At 55.2% G+C, this 22,681-nt stretch overlaps 1 protein-coding gene across 1 annotated transcript in view; it reads left to right on the forward strand.

Moving 5' to 3' along the window:
- The first annotated feature begins 11,062 nt into the window (after nucleotides 1–11,062).
- RPH3A (rabphilin 3A) overlaps nucleotides 11,063–22,681 on the forward strand; it is a 29,056-nt gene continuing 17,437 nt past the window's right edge. Inside the window, exons 1-4 of the mRNA XM_065692352.1 lie at nucleotides 11,063–11,110; nucleotides 17,303–17,493; nucleotides 18,028–18,042; nucleotides 18,819–18,962. Coding sequence (XP_065548424.1) covers nucleotides 17,417–17,493; nucleotides 18,028–18,042; nucleotides 18,819–18,962 — 236 coding nt within the window. The 5' untranslated portion in view covers nucleotides 11,063–11,110; nucleotides 17,303–17,416. The remainder of the gene's footprint in view (nucleotides 11,111–17,302; nucleotides 17,494–18,027; nucleotides 18,043–18,818; nucleotides 18,963–22,681) is intronic.

The raw sequence follows: 22,681 nt of genomic DNA on the forward strand, positions 1-22,681 counted from the left end.
TGGGAAGGAAGGAAGAAAAGCAGAAGGTGTATTTAATCCATTACAGCTGAGGGGTGCTGAAAGGAGGAATGAATCCAGGCAGGAGAAGCGGGATGCGGGTGGGAAAGGGCTGGTCTGCATCTCAGGGGTTAGAAATTCGCTGTTTCCAAAACCATCCCAAACTTTTGTGTCTGTCAATGTAGGACCGACTCCGCAGCAGATAAATCCAGGGCAGGTTTGTTGGTGCTGCATTGCTGGCAGCCAACACACAAACACAACCTGAGCCGCTGCCAAACAGGGAAAAACAAGAACAGCTCCATGTCAGGATTTACAGCCTAGAAAAGGCTACAGCAGCCGGCTGGGGCAGGCTCCATCCCAGGGCAGAGAGTGGGAAGGGAGGAAGAGAAGCTCTTTCCAGGCTGTCTGCAGCCCTAAGGCCTCCTGGAAAGGGATGTGGGCATCTTGGGGTCTCTGCGATGCTGCTGGCTTAGTGAAAGCTACGTTTAGGAAGGTGAATGGGTCCTAAATGTGGAACAATCCATCCATGGTGGCTCCCGTCCCATCTCTGCTGCTTCTGCCCAGCTAAAACACATCCAGAGCCAGGGTTTCTGACCCTAAGGTCTCCCCTTAAGGAGCCTTCTCTTCTCCAGGCCTGACCTGCACCTCGGGGGCAGCCAGGGCACAGGACCAGGCGCTGGGGATGCTATTGCCAAAGCCCCGAGGCTCTGTGGGCTGTGAATGTCGCCAAGTGGGTCACCTACTGCCCGCGGCCAGGGATGTTCCAGAGCCGGGGCGGGATGTGGAGGGGAATTTAGGCCACCCATCAGGATGCACCATCGATGTCGGAGGTGTCCCTGAGATGTCATTGGGACACCGGGGCCATGGATTTACAGCAGCTCTGCTTGGCTGAAGGCGGATGATGGGGGATGTGTAACTCCCTTTGTTCCCTAAGCAGGGAAGAGGCCTCTCAGCTCTTGCTCCAGTGCTTGCAGGTAAGAGGTGGCTGCATCCAGCCCTCACCAGGAATCCCATTCTTCCCTCTGCTAACACTTCCAGGCTGCCTGTGGGGACAAGCAGAGGGGAAGAAGGGGCTGCAGGGCAGTGGGATGCGGCTGTGCAGACCCCAGCCATGTGGATGGGAGCCCAGGAAATAGTGACGAGAGCCTGTTCGATGGATGCAGGTGCGTTTGAGTCTTGGAAATGAGGTCACTTCAACTGTTCTTGGAGGAAACAGTAGTTACACCGAGCGGCCCGAGGTTCGCAGCTGTGAGGGCATGCGCAGCAGGCAGAGGCAGCTCCTGGCTGGTGCCTGAGCGAGCTGCAGATGCCAAAGGGCCATATCTCAGGTGGGCTTTGCAGGAGGATGGGGCAGGTGATGGAGAGCTTTGCAACGTGCTCATTTGCCTCTGCTAATGCAAGGAGAGGCCAGCCCTGACTGTCGCTTCTCCAGTGCCAGCATGGGAAGGAACCTTGGAGATCCTTCCTAGCTGTTGCAATGGCATCTTTTAGTGGTGCCAACCTTCGGTGGCACTGAGGGTCTCCCTGGAAGTGCTGTGTGCTAAACCCCATTCAGCTCCTCAGGGCTGAATTCCTTCCTGCCATACCTGCCCCTTTCCAGAGATGGGGCAGCTTCCCAGCTGGAATTGTGAATCTCCGCTGCCCTCTGTGACGTGCAGAGGTTTACAGCCTCAGGGCTCCGGGCACATCCATCAGCAAGGTGCTGGCAGTAGCAGGGTGCTTCTCCCAGCTCCAGGGACCTTGTGCTGCTCCAGCCAAATCTCCCTGGCTGGGTGCGGGATGCAGCTACTGCTCCTCCTTAGTTACCTCTTGATCCCAATGGAATGTGGTTATTATATCTTATGTTTTCCCAATGCAACAGTTGAAGGGGATCATCTGTCTCCGACCTTGGCTGAGGCTGCTGAAGCAAAGATCAAACTCCCCCAAACACCCAGCTCTGATCCTCTGGGAAAGAGCTGCACACTGGGGCCAGGCTTTGCATGGAAATCCAGGTGAGGGTTTGCAGGTGCATTTGTGGTCCTGTTGGAGCACAGGGTGGGAATGTGCTGCCCATGAACCCGTAGCTGATGGCCAGCCCAGCGCAGGTGGCGTTGTGCTGGAGCATCCTTTGCGGAGTGGGATCAAGTGGGATCTGTCAAACCAAGCACTGAACTCGTGCTGTTTGTGTCCTGCATTCACTCCCTGCCTGTGTTAGCAGTGTTACAGAGAAGATGCTGCCCAGAGCCAGGGCAAAGCCTGGAAACCCCACACAAAGAGGTGGCTCTTGGGCAGCACCACAAAGTGAATCGCTTGCCGTTGTGTCCGGAGGGACATTGGCTGAATGTGTCTGTCTGACCAGCGAGCACCCAGCAATGCGTTTTAATCCGTGGCTTCTACATTGTGCCCCTTTCCTGGGTCACGGGTCCAGTGACAGCATTTTATGCTCAGCATGAAACCTCAGAGCCATAGATCTCAACCAACCGGCTGCAGCTCGCGCAGCGATGGGTAACTTGTATTGATGCGTCTGATCTGGGTGACTTTCTCCGACCTTCTGCACGTTTCTCCTGCGTGAGGAATGGTACCAGCACCCTCCGGGGAGGATGCTCAGGTTGAACTGGGGGGGTTTCAGTAGGGCCTTCCTTACCCAGGTTAAGAGAGCAGTGTGAATACACGTTAACTGCTAGGGAGCACTTCTCAGCCTGCTGTTTTCTCTGGGTGTTTGTGCATTCAGGGACATCAAAGCTCTCAGAGGTTGTTTTTCCTTTAAGCAGCAGCAATAACTCAGGATCAAAGCAGTAGTACTGACATATCTCAGGAGCTCTTCTCTCCCTTCCCTGTGGATGAGATGCAGGTGTTGGTAAGAATATTCCTGCAGTGATGCTCCAGGTTTAACCCTTCCCAGGTGATGGGGGATTTGCTAAGGAGCTGCTCATCCTCACTGGGTGAGTGGAGCATCTCAGCAGGCTCTCAGCATGGTTTTCTGCCTGTCTTATGCATGGATGACGGATGTCTTCCCAAAGCAGGACCTGTGGGAGGTGCAGGCAGCTCTAGATGCACCATCCACATGTCCTGGGAGCTCCAACCAGCCCGTTTTGAGCTCCTCAGTTAAAGCCTCGTGCTACGGGCTGAGCAACCTTCCCGCCCGCAGCCCCATCTCTGCGCCATGCAAGCAACTCAGCTGCTGCTGAATTTCTCAATGCAAGTCATTCCCTGAAGGAGCAGCCTGAGCCACAATCGATATCCTGCAGCTTTGCTGGGAAATGAACGGTGCTGCAAATCAGCCCTGCGCGCAAGACAAAGGGCTCCGGTGGCTTCGGTCCCGTGGGTGCGAGGGGATGCTGAGCTGCTGCTCCCCCACATCACAGCCCCTGGACCCCCCTGCCTCCCCCGGGCTCCTCATCCGGGCTGGGGTTTGCCCCTGGGATCGTTGCTCCATGCAGCCAAATCCCTTTGTGCCGCTGGCGGTCGGGTAGGGCTTGACAGCATCGATCTGTGAGCTTGTTAAACAAGCCCGCTGCTGGAAAAGGCCCCCTCTTGCTCCATCCCATGGGAGCAGAGCCTGCGCTGAGTTAACCTCGAGCAGAGCAGAGGTTCGGGGGTGTTCAGGCTTGTTAAGACTTTTGAGTGGATTCACACGGGAAAAGGAGCATGCACGGCATGGAGACGGGCCCCACAAACCCGCTGTGCCACTGAGTGCCGGTGCTCACAAGGAAAATCAAAGAGAAGAGAAATAATAACAAATGAACCCAAAAGAAGCCCCCAGCGCGCCCTGCCTTGGATGGGATAATGACCAGTGGCCATGGTCACCACTGCTTGAAAAGACCAAGAACTGATTTATTCCGTTGATCCAGCTCAGGGACGGATGTGGTGTCTTGGTGAGCAGTGCCATTCCCATCACCCCAGCAGCCTTTCTGCATCCCTGCTGCATGCGATTCTCCACCTGAAGAGGGATGTGGGAGCCACCGGCTGGGATCTGCTCGCATGTTTGGCAGAATGGGAAGATATTCTTGGAATAGGGCTGGGGATCAAGCAGCCACCAGTGTGCCACCTCCTGCTGCTGGGCTGGGCTTTTCTTTCCCAGTGTAAGATTTCCATTTGGAAGCTGCTGGGGAGGGAGATAAGAGCGGGGTGACGGTTCTCTGCTTCAAAGTGGAGCAGCCCACCTCTCCACGGGAGTGTTTCCAGGTTTCTGTGCGTGGCTGGGAATGTGGCCACCTGCCTGGGCATTGCTTTTTGCTGGAAGTTAGTTATTGCGGATAGAACAGAAATCACCGCTGAAGGCTGAGCTGGGGGCTGGTATCCATTATCTCTGTATGAAGCCCAGCATGAGGTGGTTATCCTTGTCATCAGCTGGGCACAGAGGTGAGGCCCTGAGCCACGGGGATGAGGGCAGCATCACCTCCAAGAGCGGGATTGGGTACCACATCCCTCTGCTTCCTTTTCAGCCTTCCCTACTTTGGCGATGTCCCCATGGACGGGCACATCTTGCTACACCCACCCCAAATGCCCTTGGAGCTGCTTATTCTGTGGGTGCAGCATTGCCTCCCTAGTGTGGAGGAGTGAGAACGGGGCACACACAGGCCCGGGTTTGCAGCCACCCTCTCGCACCCCTTCCCCTTTGGCTGGCGGCTGTGACAGCCCCAGCATCCCAGCCTACGGCCGTGGGAAATGGGAAGTGGAGAGACTCTATTTTAATGCACCGCTGTGGGTTGGTGACCTAGAAAAGCAGCTCGGAGAGCAAGAGTGTGAAGTCCAACCTCCCCCGCTGCAAGCGAGGCTGCTGAGCACAGGGTGACCTATATAAAGCAATGGAAGAGGTGCTGGGGGGTGCCGGTCCCCCAGCCCTGGGGGATGGAGCTCAGGATCCTTCCATGGACGCCCTGAGCATCGTTGCCCTGGGCTTCAGAGAGGGTGAGAGATGGATGAATGAATAAACCCCGTTGTTTGGAGAGGATGCAGGCACACAGGGATGCAGCGGTGGGATGCAGGCAGCTCCTTCCTGAATGGAGCGGGGCTGTCCCAGTGCCGGAGGGTGTCACCAGCAGTGACAACTGTTGTTATTGAATCCATGTTAGTAATGGTGTAGTACAGCCAATGCTCCTCATTCAGGGGTGGAAGGGAAAACCAAACCCCTTCCTCCCCTCTTTTTAATGCGCCCTATTGGAAGTAATTTAAATCATTGCAGGCTTACAGGTACATGCTCTTTGCAGCCTCTCAAACGAAACGAAGCCTGGTTATTCTCAGCCCAAACCAGTGAGTTTTTGAAGCACTGTATTCAGCTGAGGAGAAGACATGCCAATTAATTAGATCAGTAAATAAGTTACACTAATCCCATTAACAGAAGAGGAGCTGGAGATTAAATCTTTTATGGCACTTACTGAAAAATTAATGCAGGCAGTCTTTTAGGAAATATATTCTTCCCCTCACCTCGCCAAGGATAATAGTGCAGTTATATAGGACAGAATGTTATCAGAAACGAGAAATGAATGTAAAACTAGCACATCTCTTATTAAACGAGCGTAATGAGCTGCCTACATGATTGAGCTGGGCCTGCCGAGCTTGGGGCTGTGCAGCGCTGCTGGGACCATGGGCTGAGGGGCCTGGTCCTGTCTGTGCCACCATGGGGGATGTGGGGAGGGGAGACGGGGGTGCTGGTGAGGGATTTGGGGTGGCTGGGAGTGCCTCAGGATGTGATGGGTATGGGGTGAGGTAGGAAGTGGGATGAGGTGGGATGCTGAAGTCCTCTCTGACAGGGATGGGACAAGGATGGGGCTGGCGAGGACTGACACTATGGAAAGGGCTTTCCTTTTTAATGGCTTTATCTAGTCATTATTATTCCAGCATTTAATGGAGGGGATTAGTCAAGGAATTCTTCTCCAGCTTGTGCCTCACTTGGTGTTTTCTGAGCCGGACAGAGGGTGGGTTGGGGGGGGACAAGGTGTTAATTGAATAATGTGAGTCCGGCTGCATCCCACGCAGGTCCCAAGATGGGGGGGGGGATGAGGGGATGGTTTTCTCCCATCCTGGTGTTTTCTCTTCTTGCAAAAATAGGTGCAGACTCTGTGGTGCCCAAAGCTCTGAGCACAGCCCCCCTGCCAGGGCCTGTCCTGCTGCTCGGGGAGCTCAGCTTGGTGCCCATCACCCCCGTCTCCATCCTCCTCTCCCTCTTTTCACTTCCACCTCTTTCCCCAAAGCTGATTTTACCAGTGAGGAGCTGGTTATGGCCAGTGGGAGCTTTCCCATCTCTCCCACATCTCCAATACAAAGTCATCACTAAAGCACTTGGCTTGAGTGGTGAATGGAGAGCACATGTGAGGGTGAGCAGGCAGGAGTTATGCTGGCGCACGTTTCCTTCTGTCACATCCCTGGAGCTCTCGGAGCATCCATTGGGATCTGTGGCCGGTTGGGCTTGGGGTGGGGGGAGCAGCTTTTAGTGATTTATAGAAGCAAAAAATGCTCTTTTTGAGGCCTGAGCTACCGTCGGTCATTTTAATTCAACTCCTGCAACTGCTTGGAGCTGCGGCTGCAAGGGGAGGGCTTGGGGTGCTCCTGGTTTACCTTCCCCTGTATCAGTCACTGACAGCTCTGTTATTCAGAGCTTTGGTGCGCTCAAGCTCCAGGAGTTTATAGATTTCCACCGGAACACTCCTAATGAAAGGTACTGAAGGAAAAGCATTTTATAAAGCTCAGGTTCCATTGGACTGCCCCCACTCTGCAGGCATCAGAGGAGCAACCCCAGGCCAGCGCTGGCTCATTGCTCCCAATCTCCTGTCCAGCACTTCAATTAGATGCAACTAATTGAGCTATAAAATAAAGGGAGAAGTTTCCTCCGGGAGCATCCGAGCAAGGGTGGCAAGAGCTGAGTCAGCAGCATGGCACGTGCCATGGTTTTGATGCTTTCATTTGCAGTTTCTAGCACCCTGCTCCATCCCTGTCTCCATCCCAGGCTCCATCCTCGGCACTGGCTGATGCCAAGGATGGGAGATGCCTGCAGATGAAGCAGAACCTGGTTCTGCTGCCTCCAGGTCTGGTTCTGGTGCTGATTTAATGCCTGGGGCTGTCTGTAGCGATGAGCTTGGGTTTATTCCTCATTTATTCCTACAGAAATCAATGGGAATGTGCCAGGCTCTGTCCGAGCCTCCGGGCAGGATGGCTTTGAGGTTGAACTGCGCATTTTGCTGCGTGCTGAGCCTGATCGCAAGGGGAAATATAAGAAATCCTTGAGAATTAAAGGGCTGGTGAAAGTAAAAATAAACCTGGGAGGAAATAAATAACTGAGCCTCCCTTGCTTTGATCTGCTGCAGGAGATGCCAGACTGCCAACGTGTGTTTGTAATTCCACAAGAATCAAACCAGCTCTTTTCTCTCGGAAGATGGGCTGAAGCAGGGGAGTGGGGAAGTGCCGGGTACCCAGCACAGGGAACTGCAGGGGTTGCTTTTTCCCCTTTCTGGGGAGCGAGTTTTAGATCTGCTTTTCAAATCCCTGCCTCTTGTTGTGAATCTCCAAGGAAGGTGTCAGGATTCCAGCTTGAAAGGACTCTGCTTATCTCTGCAGCTACTTTGCATAAGCAAGGCATTCTTTCACGAAGTAAAAGCCACATAGGTGAGCCCGGAAGAGGAGAAGATGCCCATCAAGCAGCCAGAGGAATGCCAGCCACCACTCAAGCTGCAGCAGTGGGATGTTTTCCTTGCTGAAGGCAGGAACATGCTCCATCCTTCAGGGATTTCTATCTCTTCAGGGATTTCTTTTTAAATCCAAATCAAGAGCAGGATTTTCATGAAGGGTTTACTTGCAACTGGTTAAAAAGCATTTCTGTCAAAGCGGTGACATTCAGCTGTAGGAATGAGAAACTTTGATTCCCCCCCTACTCAGGCATCGCAGCATTGGTGGTGGCTGAGTGTTGCTCAAAGCCTGGTGGTCTCCTGCTTGCAGAGCAGCTCAGATCACATCTCACCCCTTCAGCTTCACCTTGCACCATCCTTTAGCAGCTTCTATTCACTTTATTAACTCAGCGGCTCCTGCTGAGGTGTCAGGCCAGCTCCATCCCATTCTTCTCACCCTGCTTCACCTGGTGAGAGATGGGGCTTGGAGCAAGCTGCTCTAGTGGAAGGTGTCCCTGCCTGTGGCAGGGCTTGGAGCTGGGTGAGCTTTAAGGTCCTTTCAAACCCAAACCACGCTGTGGCTTTATGTGGGAGTAACTGGCAGGAGAGCTTCTGGAAAGCTGTAGAATCCCGAGGGTGCTGTGATTCCCCACTGGAATACCAAGAGCAGGTAAAATGAGGCTGCTGGAGGTCAGAGCCTTCCAGACTGGGAAGTGCAAGGTGGTGCCTGCGGTGGGTTCAGGCTGCTGCCCGTTTTGGGTTACGAAGCTATGGGTGCTTCAGCTCGGGGACTGGGTCCCAGTCGCCTGTTTTCCCTGCTCCCTGCAGTAACCATCCTGCAGGCAGGATCAGTGTGCTCCTGGAGGGCTGAGCAGTGCTAAAGTCACCGTAGAGCTTGGCCAGTGTGCGCACTGTCGAGTGTGGGGCTCAGGCTGGCCTAGACTTAATCTGGGCAAGGGTTGCCAGGTTCTGGGGTGCCGTGGGCTGCTTAAACCCGAGTGCGGGTCCCCAGAGCCCGGCTGGGCTCTTGGCTTGTGCCGCAGGCAGCGCAGGGGATGCAGCGGCCCCGCTTCGAGCCCCGATGTAGAGGAGAGATGGGGGGATACCGGCGCAGGCTGAGGGGATGCAGGGCTGGGGAGATGCCCAAGGATGGGGAGGGATGGAACAGGGAGGGGAGAAGGAAGAACGGGAGGCACGGATGGATGGATCGAGGATGGATGAGGGAGAGGCGCCGCCGCCGCCTCCCTCCCCCCGCCCACCGTAGCTCGCTGCAGGAGCTGGGGGGGTCCTCCCCGCCTTGCAAAGGGGCTGCTCCCGGGGCGGGCACGGAGCGGGGCCGCCCCGGCCGTGTCCCCTCCCCGCGCCGCTGCCGCCCCGCTCCGCAGTGCTGCCGGCGGAGCCGCGCTGCGCCCAGCCCGGCCCGGGGCGAGCCCGCAGCCCCCGGCCCGGAGGGACCCCGGCCCAGGTAAAGGGGGAGCAGGGGGGGGGTCGGAGAGGGGAGGGAGCCGGGGTTGGGGTGCGGATGCGGGGATGCTCGGGCAGAGGCAGCTATCGGGGAGCCGCCGGCCGGGGCAGGGCGGGCGCTGTGCGAGCTCCCCACGGCCGCGGGTCCTGGAGCTCGGGTACGGGGCTGGCATCGCCCCTTCGGCGCGTCCTTGCAGGCGGAGGGATGATGTGGTCGTTGCTTTTGGACTTCGCTGTGTGCGGGCAACTTCAGAGCGTGTTGGACGTTTGGGGGTTTAAGCCCCCGATGCTCTTGTCCTTGTCCCTGGAGTGTGGACAGTGCTGGGAGCTGAGTCCCTTCCCTCGGTACCTTGCAGGGATGGGATGCGGAGACCACGCTGGCCCGAGCTGTGAGGGCACACTGGGTTTTCTCCTCCCTATTCTGACTCTAAGAGAGCATCACCACCCCGCTCAGGGCCTTTAGCAGGTGCTTTCTCTGTTCCTTTCCCAGGGTGGACAAAGTGATGCAAACAGTATTAAAACCCACTTGGAATTGTAGTCTGAAACCTCCCAGGGGCAAAACCAGCCACCTTGGAAAATAGGCTGAGGCTGCTCACTGCTGACAGGTTGTTTCAGGGAGGGGACCTGATTACCTCTCTTGCTGGTGTCTTTCTGTTAATTCTGGCTTCAGGTACAAAGTGGAGCAGCAATTTGTCTTTGAGCATTAACGCTCTTCATCTCACTGCTAAAAAGCTTAGAGTGAGGCGGCTGCCCTGACTGTGGCTCTGTTTTGGGCTTGGACCATGTTCTACCACTCCTGGGATCTAAAAAGTGTGTCTGGATCAGCCTGATCCCCCCCCTTCCCTGGAGGCTGCAATAAAGAAAAGATAATACAGGGCTTCAAATCATGGACAGTTGGCTCCAGGGATGCAAAGATGAGAACAGATGAACCATTTGCTTTAATTACTGGTATCAAAAGCCCAGGCTGCAGCTTAGCCTGAAAATAAATATTGTTAATGTTGTGATACTGGGCTTTATTTGATGATGCATCATTCATCTGGTAGGGATTTAGCGAGCTGCCTGCTTCTGCTGTAGGGGCTGACTCAGGAGATCCTTGTGCAGCCCTTCCATGGGGATCAGCCACATGAGGTACATAGAGACAGGGGTCAGAGCCCCATTGCTGAACTGGGGGTTGCTGTAGCATCCTGTGGGCTCTTTACTGGGCATCCCCCAGCAGAGCAGCATTGGTGGGTGAGTCTGGTCCATGATGCTGGTCCGCAGCAGCCCCGCAGGGCTCTGCTGTATCGGGCGATGCGGTGGGAGCTGTTTGCCATCGCCTGTGTGTCTGGTCCTGTGGGATGAGCTTCCAATGAAGCCCTCTGCATCAGACCCATTAACGGCAACCCACCGGGGTACAAAGAGCATTCCCCGCTTGGTGCTGGCTCCAACCTGCTGGTCTGCTTTCTCCTCCTTGCCAGTCCTGCTTTTACACTGGGGAGAGCCAAAAAAGCACGTTGAACATGGAAAAAGCATGGTTTTTGTGTGGACAGCCCTTTGCAGCAAGGGTGAAACCCTGGAGCCTGTTGCGGGACTCTGCTGTGCCTCTGTGTGTGTGCTGGTGTTAAATGTTCCCCGGGTTTGGAAAGGACAAGGGGAGGAGAACTGCCAAGAGGAGTAAGGACACTCACAGCTCCTGAGTCTCTTTTGGTGCTTAAGTTTTGAGGGACTTTCTGTGGGCCTCCATCTATGGGATGGAGATGATCTGCGTCTGCTGCAGGCCCTGGGGGCTGTGCTGACAGCAGTGACCCTCTGCCAGCTCCTGCCGCCTGCAGCCAAGTGAGGGTGTCACTGCAGTCATTGCCAATTAGCGGTGATAGGTAATGAATCACTCCGGGTGCCCCAGCTGAGCACTCAGGGCTGGGCAGGGAGCAGTGCCCCCAGGGGCAGCCTGATTCGTTCCCCCATCCTCGTTAAGCGGGAGGCTGGGGCTAATGACGGTGGTGGTTTATAGTGCTGGGAGATGCTCTGGCTCCATCCCTGTCTGTACCTGCATGGGTCCGAGCAGCACCACTCCCCTCCAGCCCCAGGAGGTGGGTACGGGCTTTCCTGTTTGGGGCTGATATGTTGGTGATGGGGGGACAGGTCTGTGTGAAAGCAGGTACTTAAGTGTGTGTGGGGAGGGAAAGGAGCTGCCTTTAGTTGGAAGTTGGGAGCCCAGCATCACCCAGGGTGGTGGGGATGCTGAGCTGGGTGGCTGCATGCTCCTCTCCGATGGTGGCTGGGTTCCTCATGGCTCTCAGGATGCAGTGCTGGGAGCACATCCTCTGCTTAGACCTGTCTTGGGTGCCTGGCCTTGGTTGGGCACCCCCGTTACCCCCAGTGAGGGCAGGCTTGCAGCACTGGGCATCCTTTACCCGTGGTTTGGGGACAGGACATGTGCTCTTATGTGATGCTGTGGTCCTCAACCACTGCTGGGGCATCCTGTGGGGACTGTCACTGCCTTTGGGAAATGACCCCGCAGCGAGCAGGAGCTGCCACCTCTGAGCACGCTTTGCCTCTTCAGGCTGGCAGCTACTTCCAAGCCTTTTCCCATCACCGAACTTCGGCTGCTGCTGCTCTCATCGTGTGGGGGTCCCTGTGCCAGCATCCCTGATGGGGCTGGTGCATCCCGGCGGCTCCTGCCACGCGCCCCATTCCTGGCAGTGCCCGAATGGAGGGCGTTGTGCCGGAGCCGTGTGGGGGTCTGTTGCTAAGCAGCCTTTGGAGCGGCTCTGCCGCGGCGAGAGGAGCGATGGCAGCACCATCACCGCATTTCATAGCACTGGGTAGCCTTGGGGTGCACTTGGGCATCACCCGGATGGGGACCCCCAGCCTCAGGTAAGTCCCATAAACCTCAGAGTGATGTTTTTTCCCCCTACCAATTGTCTTTCCCGCAATTAAACAGCGGGAGTAAATCCTCCTGACAGCATCATAACAGTGGTTTGGGAAGGAGCTGCTGGAGGAAATGTCAACGTGCTGCTTAAATAAAACTGACTGCGCGCTACTGCTCAGCTGCCTCGGGATGGAGCTTTGTCTGGAGGATGACAGGGAGCTGGGAATTAAGGGGGAGGGAGCGAAAAAAAGGCTTCTCTCAGCACCTTCTGTGAATTTAAAGGCAGCGGAGGCATTGGCCAAACCGAAGGCGTTGGCATTTGGGAGGGCTCCCAGCTCTGGTGCTGGATTTAGCTGGAGGATAGCGGAGGCAGGAGCATCCCCGTGGGCTCCAGCGTGGGTGAATGCACTGTGCCATCAAGCAGCATGCCAGGTCCTGGTGGTCCCATCCTGGTGTGCCGTGGGGACGGGTGGCCATGGGGCCAGGACCAGGATGATGGCCAGGACTTGCATTGCTTTGCATTTCTTGCCTGTGGACCACCCTCACCTATGGCCTGTGGCCATCACCATCAGTTACCTGCAAGGTCATGTTTAGCCTCCATTTACCAACTGGTGCCAAGCTGTGGGGCCTCTGCTCCCTGCAAGGCTCCGGTGGGGGGCTGAAGGACACAGTGACCCCAGGTTTGCAGCCCTCTGCTTCTGGCTCTTTCCCAAAGGCTGGATTTCCAGGACCCCAGCCCTTGCTTTGCCGCAGTGCAGCCGGAGGGCTCCATTCCCTGGGATCGGATCCCACTTTATGCCGTCTTTCAGCAGAGCAGCGTTGCTGGCTGGTTGGGGCACACGGATCCCTATGGAAGCACAGGTAATGCACTACCATGGCTGAGGGCCATGGAGTGCTTTGTCTGTCACAGGGCGACTGTCCTGCTGCCCTGTGCCCCAGTCCCATACATGTCCAGGTGTTCCTTCAGGGATCCGGGCCAAGCAGCTGCAGTTCACCGCTTACCCGTATTTGCTGGGGTCTGCCTCTCCTCTTGCTCTTTTATAAAGCCTCAAATGCGTTTTCTGTTCCTGAAGCATCACCTATAAAGCAGCTTCCCCAATTCCACCTGAACTTGTTAAACCAGCTTCCCTGTGGGATGAGGCAAAGTGTGGATGCTGGCTGCCTTGGGACCTCGGGATCTAAGGGAGTTCTGGTGCATGGGACAGGGCTGGGCTGCTCCCTGCCCTCCCGGTTACTTTGCAGCATTCTGCAGCTGCTTCAGCAGCACTTTTGGGGCTGTTCAGGCCTTTTTCCCCCCTTCCTGTGCATGTAAATCCATGAGTACCAAATCCTGCCTGACCCTGGAGGGGGCTGAGCAATGTGCTGTCTGCTCAGGCAGCTCTCTGTGGCCCCTATAGCCAGGCACGCGCTCCATAGGGAATGCTATGAGGTGTGTGTAGCTCCTGTGTTTTTCCTGGCAGAGGATGAGCCCAGGCATTGAGAGATGCCCAGGGCAGAGCCAGGCATGGTGCAAGGTGTCCTTACCAGGTCTCTGGTCAGGACCTGGAGTCCCCTATGGTTTGCATGGCTCTTTGGGGTGCCAGGCACCAGCCCTGGTGCTGGGGCATTGAGGAGGGCAGGATCAGACCCTGATGGACTTATGAGATGGGGGTGAATGAGAGACAGCTCCAGCGAGAAAAGATGTTTGGGGGTGCATGTGCTGGGTGGCGGGGGGGGCACCGCTCCCGTCCCAAGGCTCCTGGTGCATCCCGGCCTCTGCATCCGCTTGGGGGTTCCCACTGGGTCACCCTAAAATACACCCCCCTTCTGCCCCATCAGCAACCACATGCTCGCAGCCTGCTTTTCCCTCCCCATTCAGCTGGGCTGCATAAATCGGCTCCTACGCCTCGGAGCTGGTGTGAAAACCCCATCGGCCTGACAGAGGGTAGCGTTTGGATCCAGTCGAGTTCAAAACCTCTTGTTTGGTGCTGACACGCAGAAATAATCTCTCCTTGGCACCCGAGCAGCAGTTTGGGTTATTTGGCTGGGGGCTGGCTGCTGGTGTTGCATACCAAAGCTGTCGCCAACGCTCTGCCTCGCGAGCGTGTTTGGCCGGGTGAATGGACGGGCTCTAACCCTGCTCTTTCAAACCAGATTAATGGCATTAGGCTTTGTCAATGCAAAAATTACCTCATCATTGGCACTGGCAGGTGGTGTAGAGCAGCAGACTTATTCAATATTTAAGAAAGCTGCATTGCAGAGCTGAGAAGGCTGGAGAAATAGGTTGCCTGTGTCAGTGTCTTTGCTGGTGGAGACGATCTCTGCAGGCACCAAGTGTGAGATGTTGAGCTCACCATAAAAACCTGATTATTGCACCGAGAGGCTTCACAATAAGGAATGTTCTGGTTCCTACCCCACTGTGTTATTTCCAGATGGTTAAACCAGTGCGTTTGGGCAGCCTCTTTGCAGATGCCCGGCTGGTGATGGCACCATGAGTGGCTTCAGGTCCTGCCTAGGGTACCAGCAGCCCCGTCTTCCTCCTGGTCCCCATAGTGCAGGATGGGCTCATGCCATAGGGCTCCTGCCGCCTTTCCCTGCCCACCTAGGGCTGCTGGAGGGGGTGGATGGGATCTGCTGGTTGCTGATGCTGCATCTGCTGGATTTTGGGTGCTGGGATGAGCCCATGCATCGGCAGCTCTTGGCTTGGAGCAAGCGGGATGCCTTGTGGCTCGGTGAGAGGCAGAGATTCATGGGAGGTGTTCAACCCCTTTTTATTAAGGCATGATCAAACTCATGGGCTCCGTCATACAGAAGTAATGGAGCAGTGTGATTAGAGTCATGTGCCTCTTCCTTAAGGCCAGAAATTAAGATCTTGCTTCTATTCCTGGCTCTGCCGCCTCACTCCTCCCAACCTCCACTGGGAATCAGGAATGAGAGGGCTCCTCACATCCCTGCTGATGGCAGACCTGCGGCGAGCAGGTCCCAGGACCCTCTGGGGACAGCCCAACCCTAGAAGGTCTTGGCATCCTTCTAGGATGGGATGTTTTCATTTCGTTAACTAAATGCTGCTGCATCCCATCGATCACAGCTTGGATTGCCACAGCCTTTTGTTTGCGAGCAAGGGGGGAAAAAGCCACCGTAAGCTGTTATTTTGTTCTTTACCGTGCACTTAAAATGCAGAAGGAAGCATTAGGACAAGCAAGAGTAGTTGCTGGAAGTAATGCAAAGTAGAGCTTCGAAATCTATTATTTATAGGCAGAGGGAAAGGCTTGTGTATTCCTCCAGGAAGCGTCCCCGGGCTCTTCTCCATGTGCAGCAAAGCGAAACACCCGCAGCCTCTCTGTTATGAGCAGAAAGTTCTGGTTGGGGAAGGAGTTTTCCTCCCCACTGCCAGAGATCGCTCTACCCTTTCTGCTAGGCAAAACCAGGGATTTTCCCCTATTCCTTGCACTCCGGCTCCACTTGACCTCGGGCAAGTCCTTTATCCACCTTCATCTCCCCACAAATGGATGCTGACGGTGCTGCCCTTCATCCCAGTGCACCCCATTAAATCTGTGTCCAGCCCCACGGGTGTCAGCTACCTGATGGTACCCAACAGGGGTTTGCTGCTGCAGTGCAGGTTGGGGAGGTGCTGGTGGGGCTGAAAGGAACAATTTGCTTGTTTAACTGATCTTGTCCATCGGAGCCTCCTGGTTTGGCACAGGAATAGTGGCTGGATGAGACCAGCAGAGCACCAATCGCCCCACGTGCTTCACTTCTATTCTTTTTTTATATACCTATGTATTTTTGGAAGTTATCAGTGAAGCAAAGGTGAGCCTTAAATCTCTGCTGTCTCTTCAGGGAGTGATGGAGAAACCCCGCACCATTGCAGAGCAGGGAGGGGAGGGTGGGAGTTATACTTTCCCCTTTTCTGAGAAAGTTACACGTTATTCCCTGTCTTGGTGTTTGGGATTTCAGTGGGGCAGCTTTGCAAGGGCCCATTTAACACCTCCTCCTCGGGACAACCTCCCCAGTGCCACTGTTGGAGTTTTGTTGGGAGCCGCAGTTGCTTTGTGCCCTGGAAAGGCGCATTTCCTGCCTTTGGGCAGTGCTCTGGTCCTGCTGGCGGTTCTGGGATGCTGCTTTGGAGATGGGACATGGGCAGCAGAGCCAGGGGGGAATCTGGGGCAGCATCTTCCCAGGGCAGCAAGTTTGAGAGGATGAATGGCCCCTGGGCTCTGCAGAGGGGTTTGTGGGCTTGTTTCAGCTCTGCTGCAGGCAGCAGGAAGCAATTCAAATGCAGGTGCTGCGAGCAATGCAGGCGTGAGGCTGCTGCAGCAGGGGGATCCCAGCAGGAATCCCATCCCGGCTCTGTGGAGGTGATGCGAAGGGGGAAACCTGCAGGTGGGAAGCAGTTGAGCTTGTAGAAACATCCCCCATCATCAGGAGGCCCTAACGAAGGGGTGGTTTGTATCCTCCTCGGTGCCTTGTGCTCTAGTCAGCACTGCAGCAAAGCCGAGCCCTTCATGGAGGGGCTGCCTTTTCTCTCTTATTTCCACCTTAAAGAGAGGCTCGACTAGAGCTTTTCCCTTTGCAAGTGATGTCTCATGGGTGATGCTGTCCATAGACCCCCAAGATGCATCCTCTGCTCTTGGGGACCATCCTGATGTGGTCCAGGTGCGGCAATGGCCCGCAATGTGACAGCAACATCCCAGGTACCCCATGGGCTGTGCACTGGGAGGGACCTTGTCCTCCCCTTGGCTGGGGAGCTGCTCTGCCTGCAGTGTTCACCACTGTTATCCCTGAGATGATGGGACACATGGATCTGTCCCTGCGCCATGGGTGATGCTGGTCAGCATCCACCTGATCTTTGCCATCCATTCCCCATCCCCATGTGGTGGGTGGAGGGGTAAAACACCCCCAGAAAATGGGAATAAACTGAATAAATGTGGTTTTTAACAAAAGCTGTCAGTTTTGCTGAAAGGAGAAGGGTTTGAAGAGGTCCCTCTCTTGAATCTTTTGGAGGTAAGTAGAATACCACGTTCGGTCCTGTTATCACACGATGGTTGCCACATCCTCCTTCAGCGCCTCTCCCAGCTTCATTTTGCAAAGCTGAAGAAGAGAGGAGTTTTGGTCCAGAGGGGATGTGGTTTTGGGGGAGAAAGTTTTCTACTTGGTCGGTTTTCCTATGAAACAGAAGCAGCCTCTTCCCTCCCAGCTCTGAAGCCTCATAATTACTGTGAGGTTGGGTATCTCATTAATTACATCCACACGGAGCACGGCTGCATCGCCCTCCTGGGAGGGCTCTGCTTGTAGGCTCCTGCATCTCGTGCACAGCATCCAGACAGTGACTGTAGCGACATTCCTGTTCCTCTCCCTGCTCCTCAATGCCAAAACCAAAGCCCTGCCCGGTGTGATTTGATGGGGTTTGGCTTGGTTCTTTCCCCCCCAGCCTGCCTGGCAGCAGCAGGACACCTCCATCGGCATCGCTGCTGTCTGACCTCCCCGGTGTGCCGAGGCTGACCGGTGCAGCGCCGGTGCTCCTGCATCCCCTCGGCAGCCGGCGATGACCGACGCGGTGGTGGGAGGCAGCTCTGACCGGTGGATGTGCCCCAGCGACAGGACCATGTCTCTCAGGGCCAGGTAAGAGGTGGGACTGGGCGCTGCAGGATGCTGCTGGGGCAGGAGGGAGAGAGGAAGGGAAATCCCCAGGGGTGGGATGTGTTGGGGGTGCGCCCAGCTTGGTTCTTCCTCTGGGAACATTGGGAATTGGGCTTGCGTCCATTGGATGGGGGCATTTTGCCATGTTGCCTCCTAAACCACAGTGAAAGGTGGTGGGGACAGACCCACGGGTGTGCATCACCCCAGTGCCCCTGAGGAACCCTGTTTGTCTCATCCTCATGCCCTCCAATGGGGCCACCATGCAGGGCGATGCTGCATCCCGCTGCAGCAGACCCTTGTCCCGTATGGGTGGGTGCTAGTTTTGGGTGCCTGGACAGTACAGGGGCTGGGAGAAGCTCATGTTTGGATCTCACTGCTCCACATTGCTTTGAAGGAGCAGCAGGGATCCATGGGGAGGGATGCACTGATGGGGATCATCACCCTGAGGTGGGGAACGCTGTCCTCATCCCTTCTCTCACCTAATCCTTGTTCCCTCTTTTCCCCTGTGCCTCCCAGCAGCGAGAAGGAGCAGTAAGTATCTCGCTTGCTGTATTTGTCCTATTGCTCTTTACCCGCTGCTCTGATGGTGTTGAGAGAACAGGAAAAACCTTGCTCTGGATGCAAGGAAAAAGCAATTGATCTGGGGAAGCGCTGCACAGGGTTTTAATGAATCTAAGGCTTGAGACTGTGCCGGTCTGCTCAGCCCAGGGGGAAAACAGCCAGCGAAGGTCTTCAGATGAGCAGAAAGATGAGGGGAGGAGAGGTGTTTGCTTTTGCATCCTTGGTGAGCGTTTCCCCTCTGCCACTTGCTAATTTGCCAGGCTGAGTGGCAGACGGTTCCGTGCCACCGGGTTAAAGCTGCCTGACACCCCGGCTGCGCTCGCTCTGCTAAAGGATCTTTGGAAATGATGTCAGGAGAGGAAAAACTCCCGTGTTTGACAAAATGTACCCAAAATAACAGCCATTCCTGTGGCCATCACCCTGGCAGCTTGCTGGCAAACCTGCTGGGAGCAGGGGGCCAACTTAACTGTGTCAGTTGGTGCTTAATGTGGAAATAAGGACATTTTTCGCAAGGGAAGTTTGTTTTTCCATGGGAAATGAGTGTTTCCATATGAAACCCATCTCAAAATGGAAATAAGAGCTTCCACCATGGACAGGGACCATTTGCTAGATGAAAGCTTAGAGGATGGGGATGTAGTGCTTGGGAATCTGTGCCTGGCTATCGCCCATCTACACGTGTGGTTGCACGCACGTGTGTGTGCGCACGTATGATATGTGCATGAAGCCCTCTCGCTCTCTCTCTGCAGGGTCCCTGCTGGCTGGACCGCTCGGGGTGGCCAGCCCGACCGGCAGCGCAAGAGCGTGGAGCTGACGGATGAGGAGAAGGAGATCATCAACCGAGTCATCGCCCGGGCTGAGAAGATGGAGGAGATGGAGCAGGAGCGCATCGGGTAAGGCCATTGCGGCACCACGGTGCTGGTGGGATGGGAAGGACCACGAGCTGTGCTGGTGCTGGTGCTGCTGGGGGAGACAATCACTTGGCTGCTTTCCTGGCCAGCAGCTACTGCACTGCAGTGTTTCTCCTGCAAGGGAGCCTGCGGGGGATCTCTTGGAGCTGGCATTGGTCCTTGGCTGGAAGGAACCTGTAAGCAGGGGAAGGAGCTGCTCCGTGTGCTGCTGTGCTCCGGACCAGGAATTCATCCATTTCTGTTTGGTCCAGAAGGGATCATTAATAGCATCACCTTTTGAGGAGCTGTTTGTCCAGTTCTGAGCCCGAGCACCTGTGAGTGTGGGTGAAGCCAGAGCTCATCAAAATGTGTTTTGTCTTGATTTGGGACCACTGATGGATCCACTGCCCCCTCCCAGCCACGTGTCTCTGTGCTTAATCCCTCTTGCCACCCAGAAACAGGCTGAATGCAAAGCTGAAGAGATCTGAGTGATGCCTCAGGGCTGGCCATGTGTTGGGATCAGGGATGCTGGTGCAGCCCCAACTGTATCCATAACAGGTCACCCAAAATGAGCTGTGGGTTCTGGGGGTGCTGATGCACCCAGCATAGAGCAGAGGGCAAGTAGTGCCCGTGTTTGCTTTCACTGCATCCCTACCCTGCTTGGGCAAAGGTGCCAGGTGAAGTAATGCTGACAATTAGGTATTGACTTGCTGTGCTGGGGATGGCTTCCGGAGGGGACCACGGTAATCCCATTCGTCAGGCATCACGCCTCCCTTCATTACTGAGCAACGTTTTATTCTTGCTGAGCTTAAGCATTGACTGCTGAGCTTTTTCCTTGCAGGGAAAATACTCGGGTCCAGGCAGGCACCGAGCTCCCTGCTGCCCCTGAGAGTGCCAAAGCCCCTCTTAGTTTGGGGATGGCTTCACTCAGCAAACAGGAGCATTGCTCTGCAGGGCAGCTGCTTGGTGAAACACAAGGAAAGGACCTGGCTTTAACCTGCTGGAGGGGAGGCTGAGATGAGCTCTCAGGCAGAAGCTCTTCCCTGTGAGGGTGCTGAGGCGCTGGCACAGGGTGCCCAGAGAAGCTGTGGCTGCCCCATCCCTGGCAGTGCTCAAGGCCAGGTTGGACACAGGGGCTTGGAGCAAGCTGCTTCAGGGGAAGGGGTCCCTGCCCGTGGCAGGGGTTGGAGCTGGAGGAGCTTTAAGATCCCTTCCAACCCAAACCAGGCTGGGATTCTATAACCTGCCTGCACACAGAAAGCTTTAATCCATCACCCCAGCTGCTTGGTAACACTTCAGCGTTGTGTGCTTGCCATGCAGGCCCGAGGTGCTCCGGCTGCACCCACGGCCTCTGAAGTCCTGGATTTATTTACCTGTTTCTAGAATTACATTGCTGGGAGCAGTTTATGAACAGCATAGGAAGATGCTGCCTTGACACTGCCTGGGCCCAGCGTGTACCCCATGGATGTGCTGCTCCCTGGGCTCAGGGCAGCACCCCAGCTTCCCGTTACAACATTCCCTGCTTTCCTCTCCTGGTTTTCTAGTAGAAAGCAGGTGAAAGCAGCTATGAATGGTGGTGATTCATTCCCAGAAAGTGCTTACAACCAGCGTTTTCCCAGCTTTGCCCATCTACAAGAGAAGAATCACTCTCCAATGTGATGATGCTCTTTGGCTTATGCTTACATCAACTTCAGCAGTGGAGGGGAGAGAGCTGCTTCTGCATCGTGCACCGCTGCAGCTGTTTGCAACCGTGCAGGAGCTCTCCCTTCTCCCTTCGTTACCCGAGCTGGAGGAGGTTCTCTCGTCCTCATTCATGAAAAAGCCGGTGGAGGACTTGGTGCCTGCTCGGAGTAGAGCAGGGGAGGGCTGGCGGATGTGCAGGCGCAGCTGATTCGCCTCCTGCGCGTAGGCGAGGCAGGAGCTTTGCCAACTCCTTTGTGTTTGTTGGCTTGCACAACAGGAGCTGTCGGATGTGCAGCTACAGGAATAGGGGATGGCATCGGTATCAGTCTCGTACAGGATCAGGAGCTGCTCGGACATTATCCAGGATAGCTCCTTATAGTACAGAGTAATCCGGGTTTGGCAGGGTGGCCTCCAGCAGGATGCAGGCATTGAATGTCCCTTGGTCAGAGAGGCTGCTCTAGGGAGGTGCTCCCAGAAAGCCAGATTTTCTGGGATTTTCCATAGTATGAGAGAGAAAAAAAGGGAAGATCCATTAAAAACCTGGGTTTGGCTAATATAAGGAATAGCTTACATGAAATAAATACGCCTTCCAAAGGGGGAACATGCGGCAAATACTTGGAGTTGTCTTCTGAGTGGATGTGGTTTTGTGTGCATTCGAGCTTTATGTATAATACTTGAGCAATCACAAAGCCTCCAGCTGGCTGCAAATGAACCTCCTCATGCTTTGAAGTCCCCCCTGATTTAATGCCATCCATCTCCTGCCCTCTCATGTCCCCTCTCCTGTATCCGCCGTCTCATGAGTCCCTTACCTCCGCCAGCCAGGGCAGGGTGAGAACAAATCGATGCTGCTTGTTGAGAAGATGTTTGTGGGATTGCTCTTTGTGTCAAACCCAGCTCAAATTAATCTAGCAAAAGAGTATTTTTAGCGCTGGGGATGGATGGAGGCCCATGGGATACGTGGGCTGGATGCTGATGAGGTCTGTAGGACAGGGACACTTTGGTGTGTGCTTTTATTTTGGCTGGGTCATTGTCTCGTAGCACAGAGAAGGATAACAGGAGCTGAAATCCCTTTAAACAATGACAGAGTGCAAGCTGATGGAGGACTTTACAACTGTCTGGGGATTAGGATAATCCTTTGGGCTAGCTTAGGAGCACAAGAGCTGAAAGTTGGCCGGCAGCAGGAGCAAAGGGCAAAGTGGACTTGGAGCAGGGATGGATCCACTCCCTTCCCTTCTCCTGCCCTGCTTGGCTTGGGCTCATGCTTGGGGTGGGGGTCTCTCTGTGCTGTCTTCTTCTGTGGTGGTGATGCTCCAGCTGTGGTCCATGAGGAGCCCATGTCTCCCAGCTGATACAGGAGCATATGCAGGCACTAATTGGCTCCATTATATACCTGTAACTGGGTGCTATCAATAACCCACCGAGGCTGCTCTGCTGCCTAATGAGATTCCATCATGCTCTTGGCATCAAAGAAAATATCTTAAACCCCGTCCAAAGTTAGAAATTGCCATTTCTGGGGAGCGCCTCATGGCACAGGGCTGGGTCTCCCAGGGGTGATGCGACACATCGCTCCTGCATCCGGCTGTGCCCCTGCCCGGCCGCAGCGATTCTCTCCCCTCCAGTTGCCTCTCAAAGGGCAACGCTGTGACTGTTTCCCCGCGGGTCACAGCCTCTCACCTTTCCTCCAAGAGCACCAGCTACCAAGCAGGGTTGTGTTTTAATTTGGCTGCTTATTGCAGGGATGACACATGCATAAAGCTGGAGCAGATGGCTGGAGTCCCAGGGGATTAAGTCATTAACCCCGGTGGCCTGCAGCAGAGATGCTCTCTGGGGACCACAGGCTGGTATCTTCTTCCTTGTGTTCAGACAACACAAAAATAAACACGGGGGCTGGGAAGGGCAGGGGGGTTGCTGCAGGCAGACAGCAATGTCTCCTGAGATGCCAGCTTCTAGAAGAGATGAGGTTAATCCATGGCCAGGAGACAGCGCACAAGCTGCTTGGGTTTCTGTGTTGGTTCCCCCCCTCAAAACCTCTCTTATTT

This window comes from Lathamus discolor, chromosome 12 (assembly GCF_037157495.1).
Source record: "Lathamus discolor isolate bLatDis1 chromosome 12, bLatDis1.hap1, whole genome shotgun sequence".
NCBI classification, from domain to species: domain Eukaryota; kingdom Metazoa; phylum Chordata; class Aves; order Psittaciformes; family Psittacidae; genus Lathamus; species Lathamus discolor.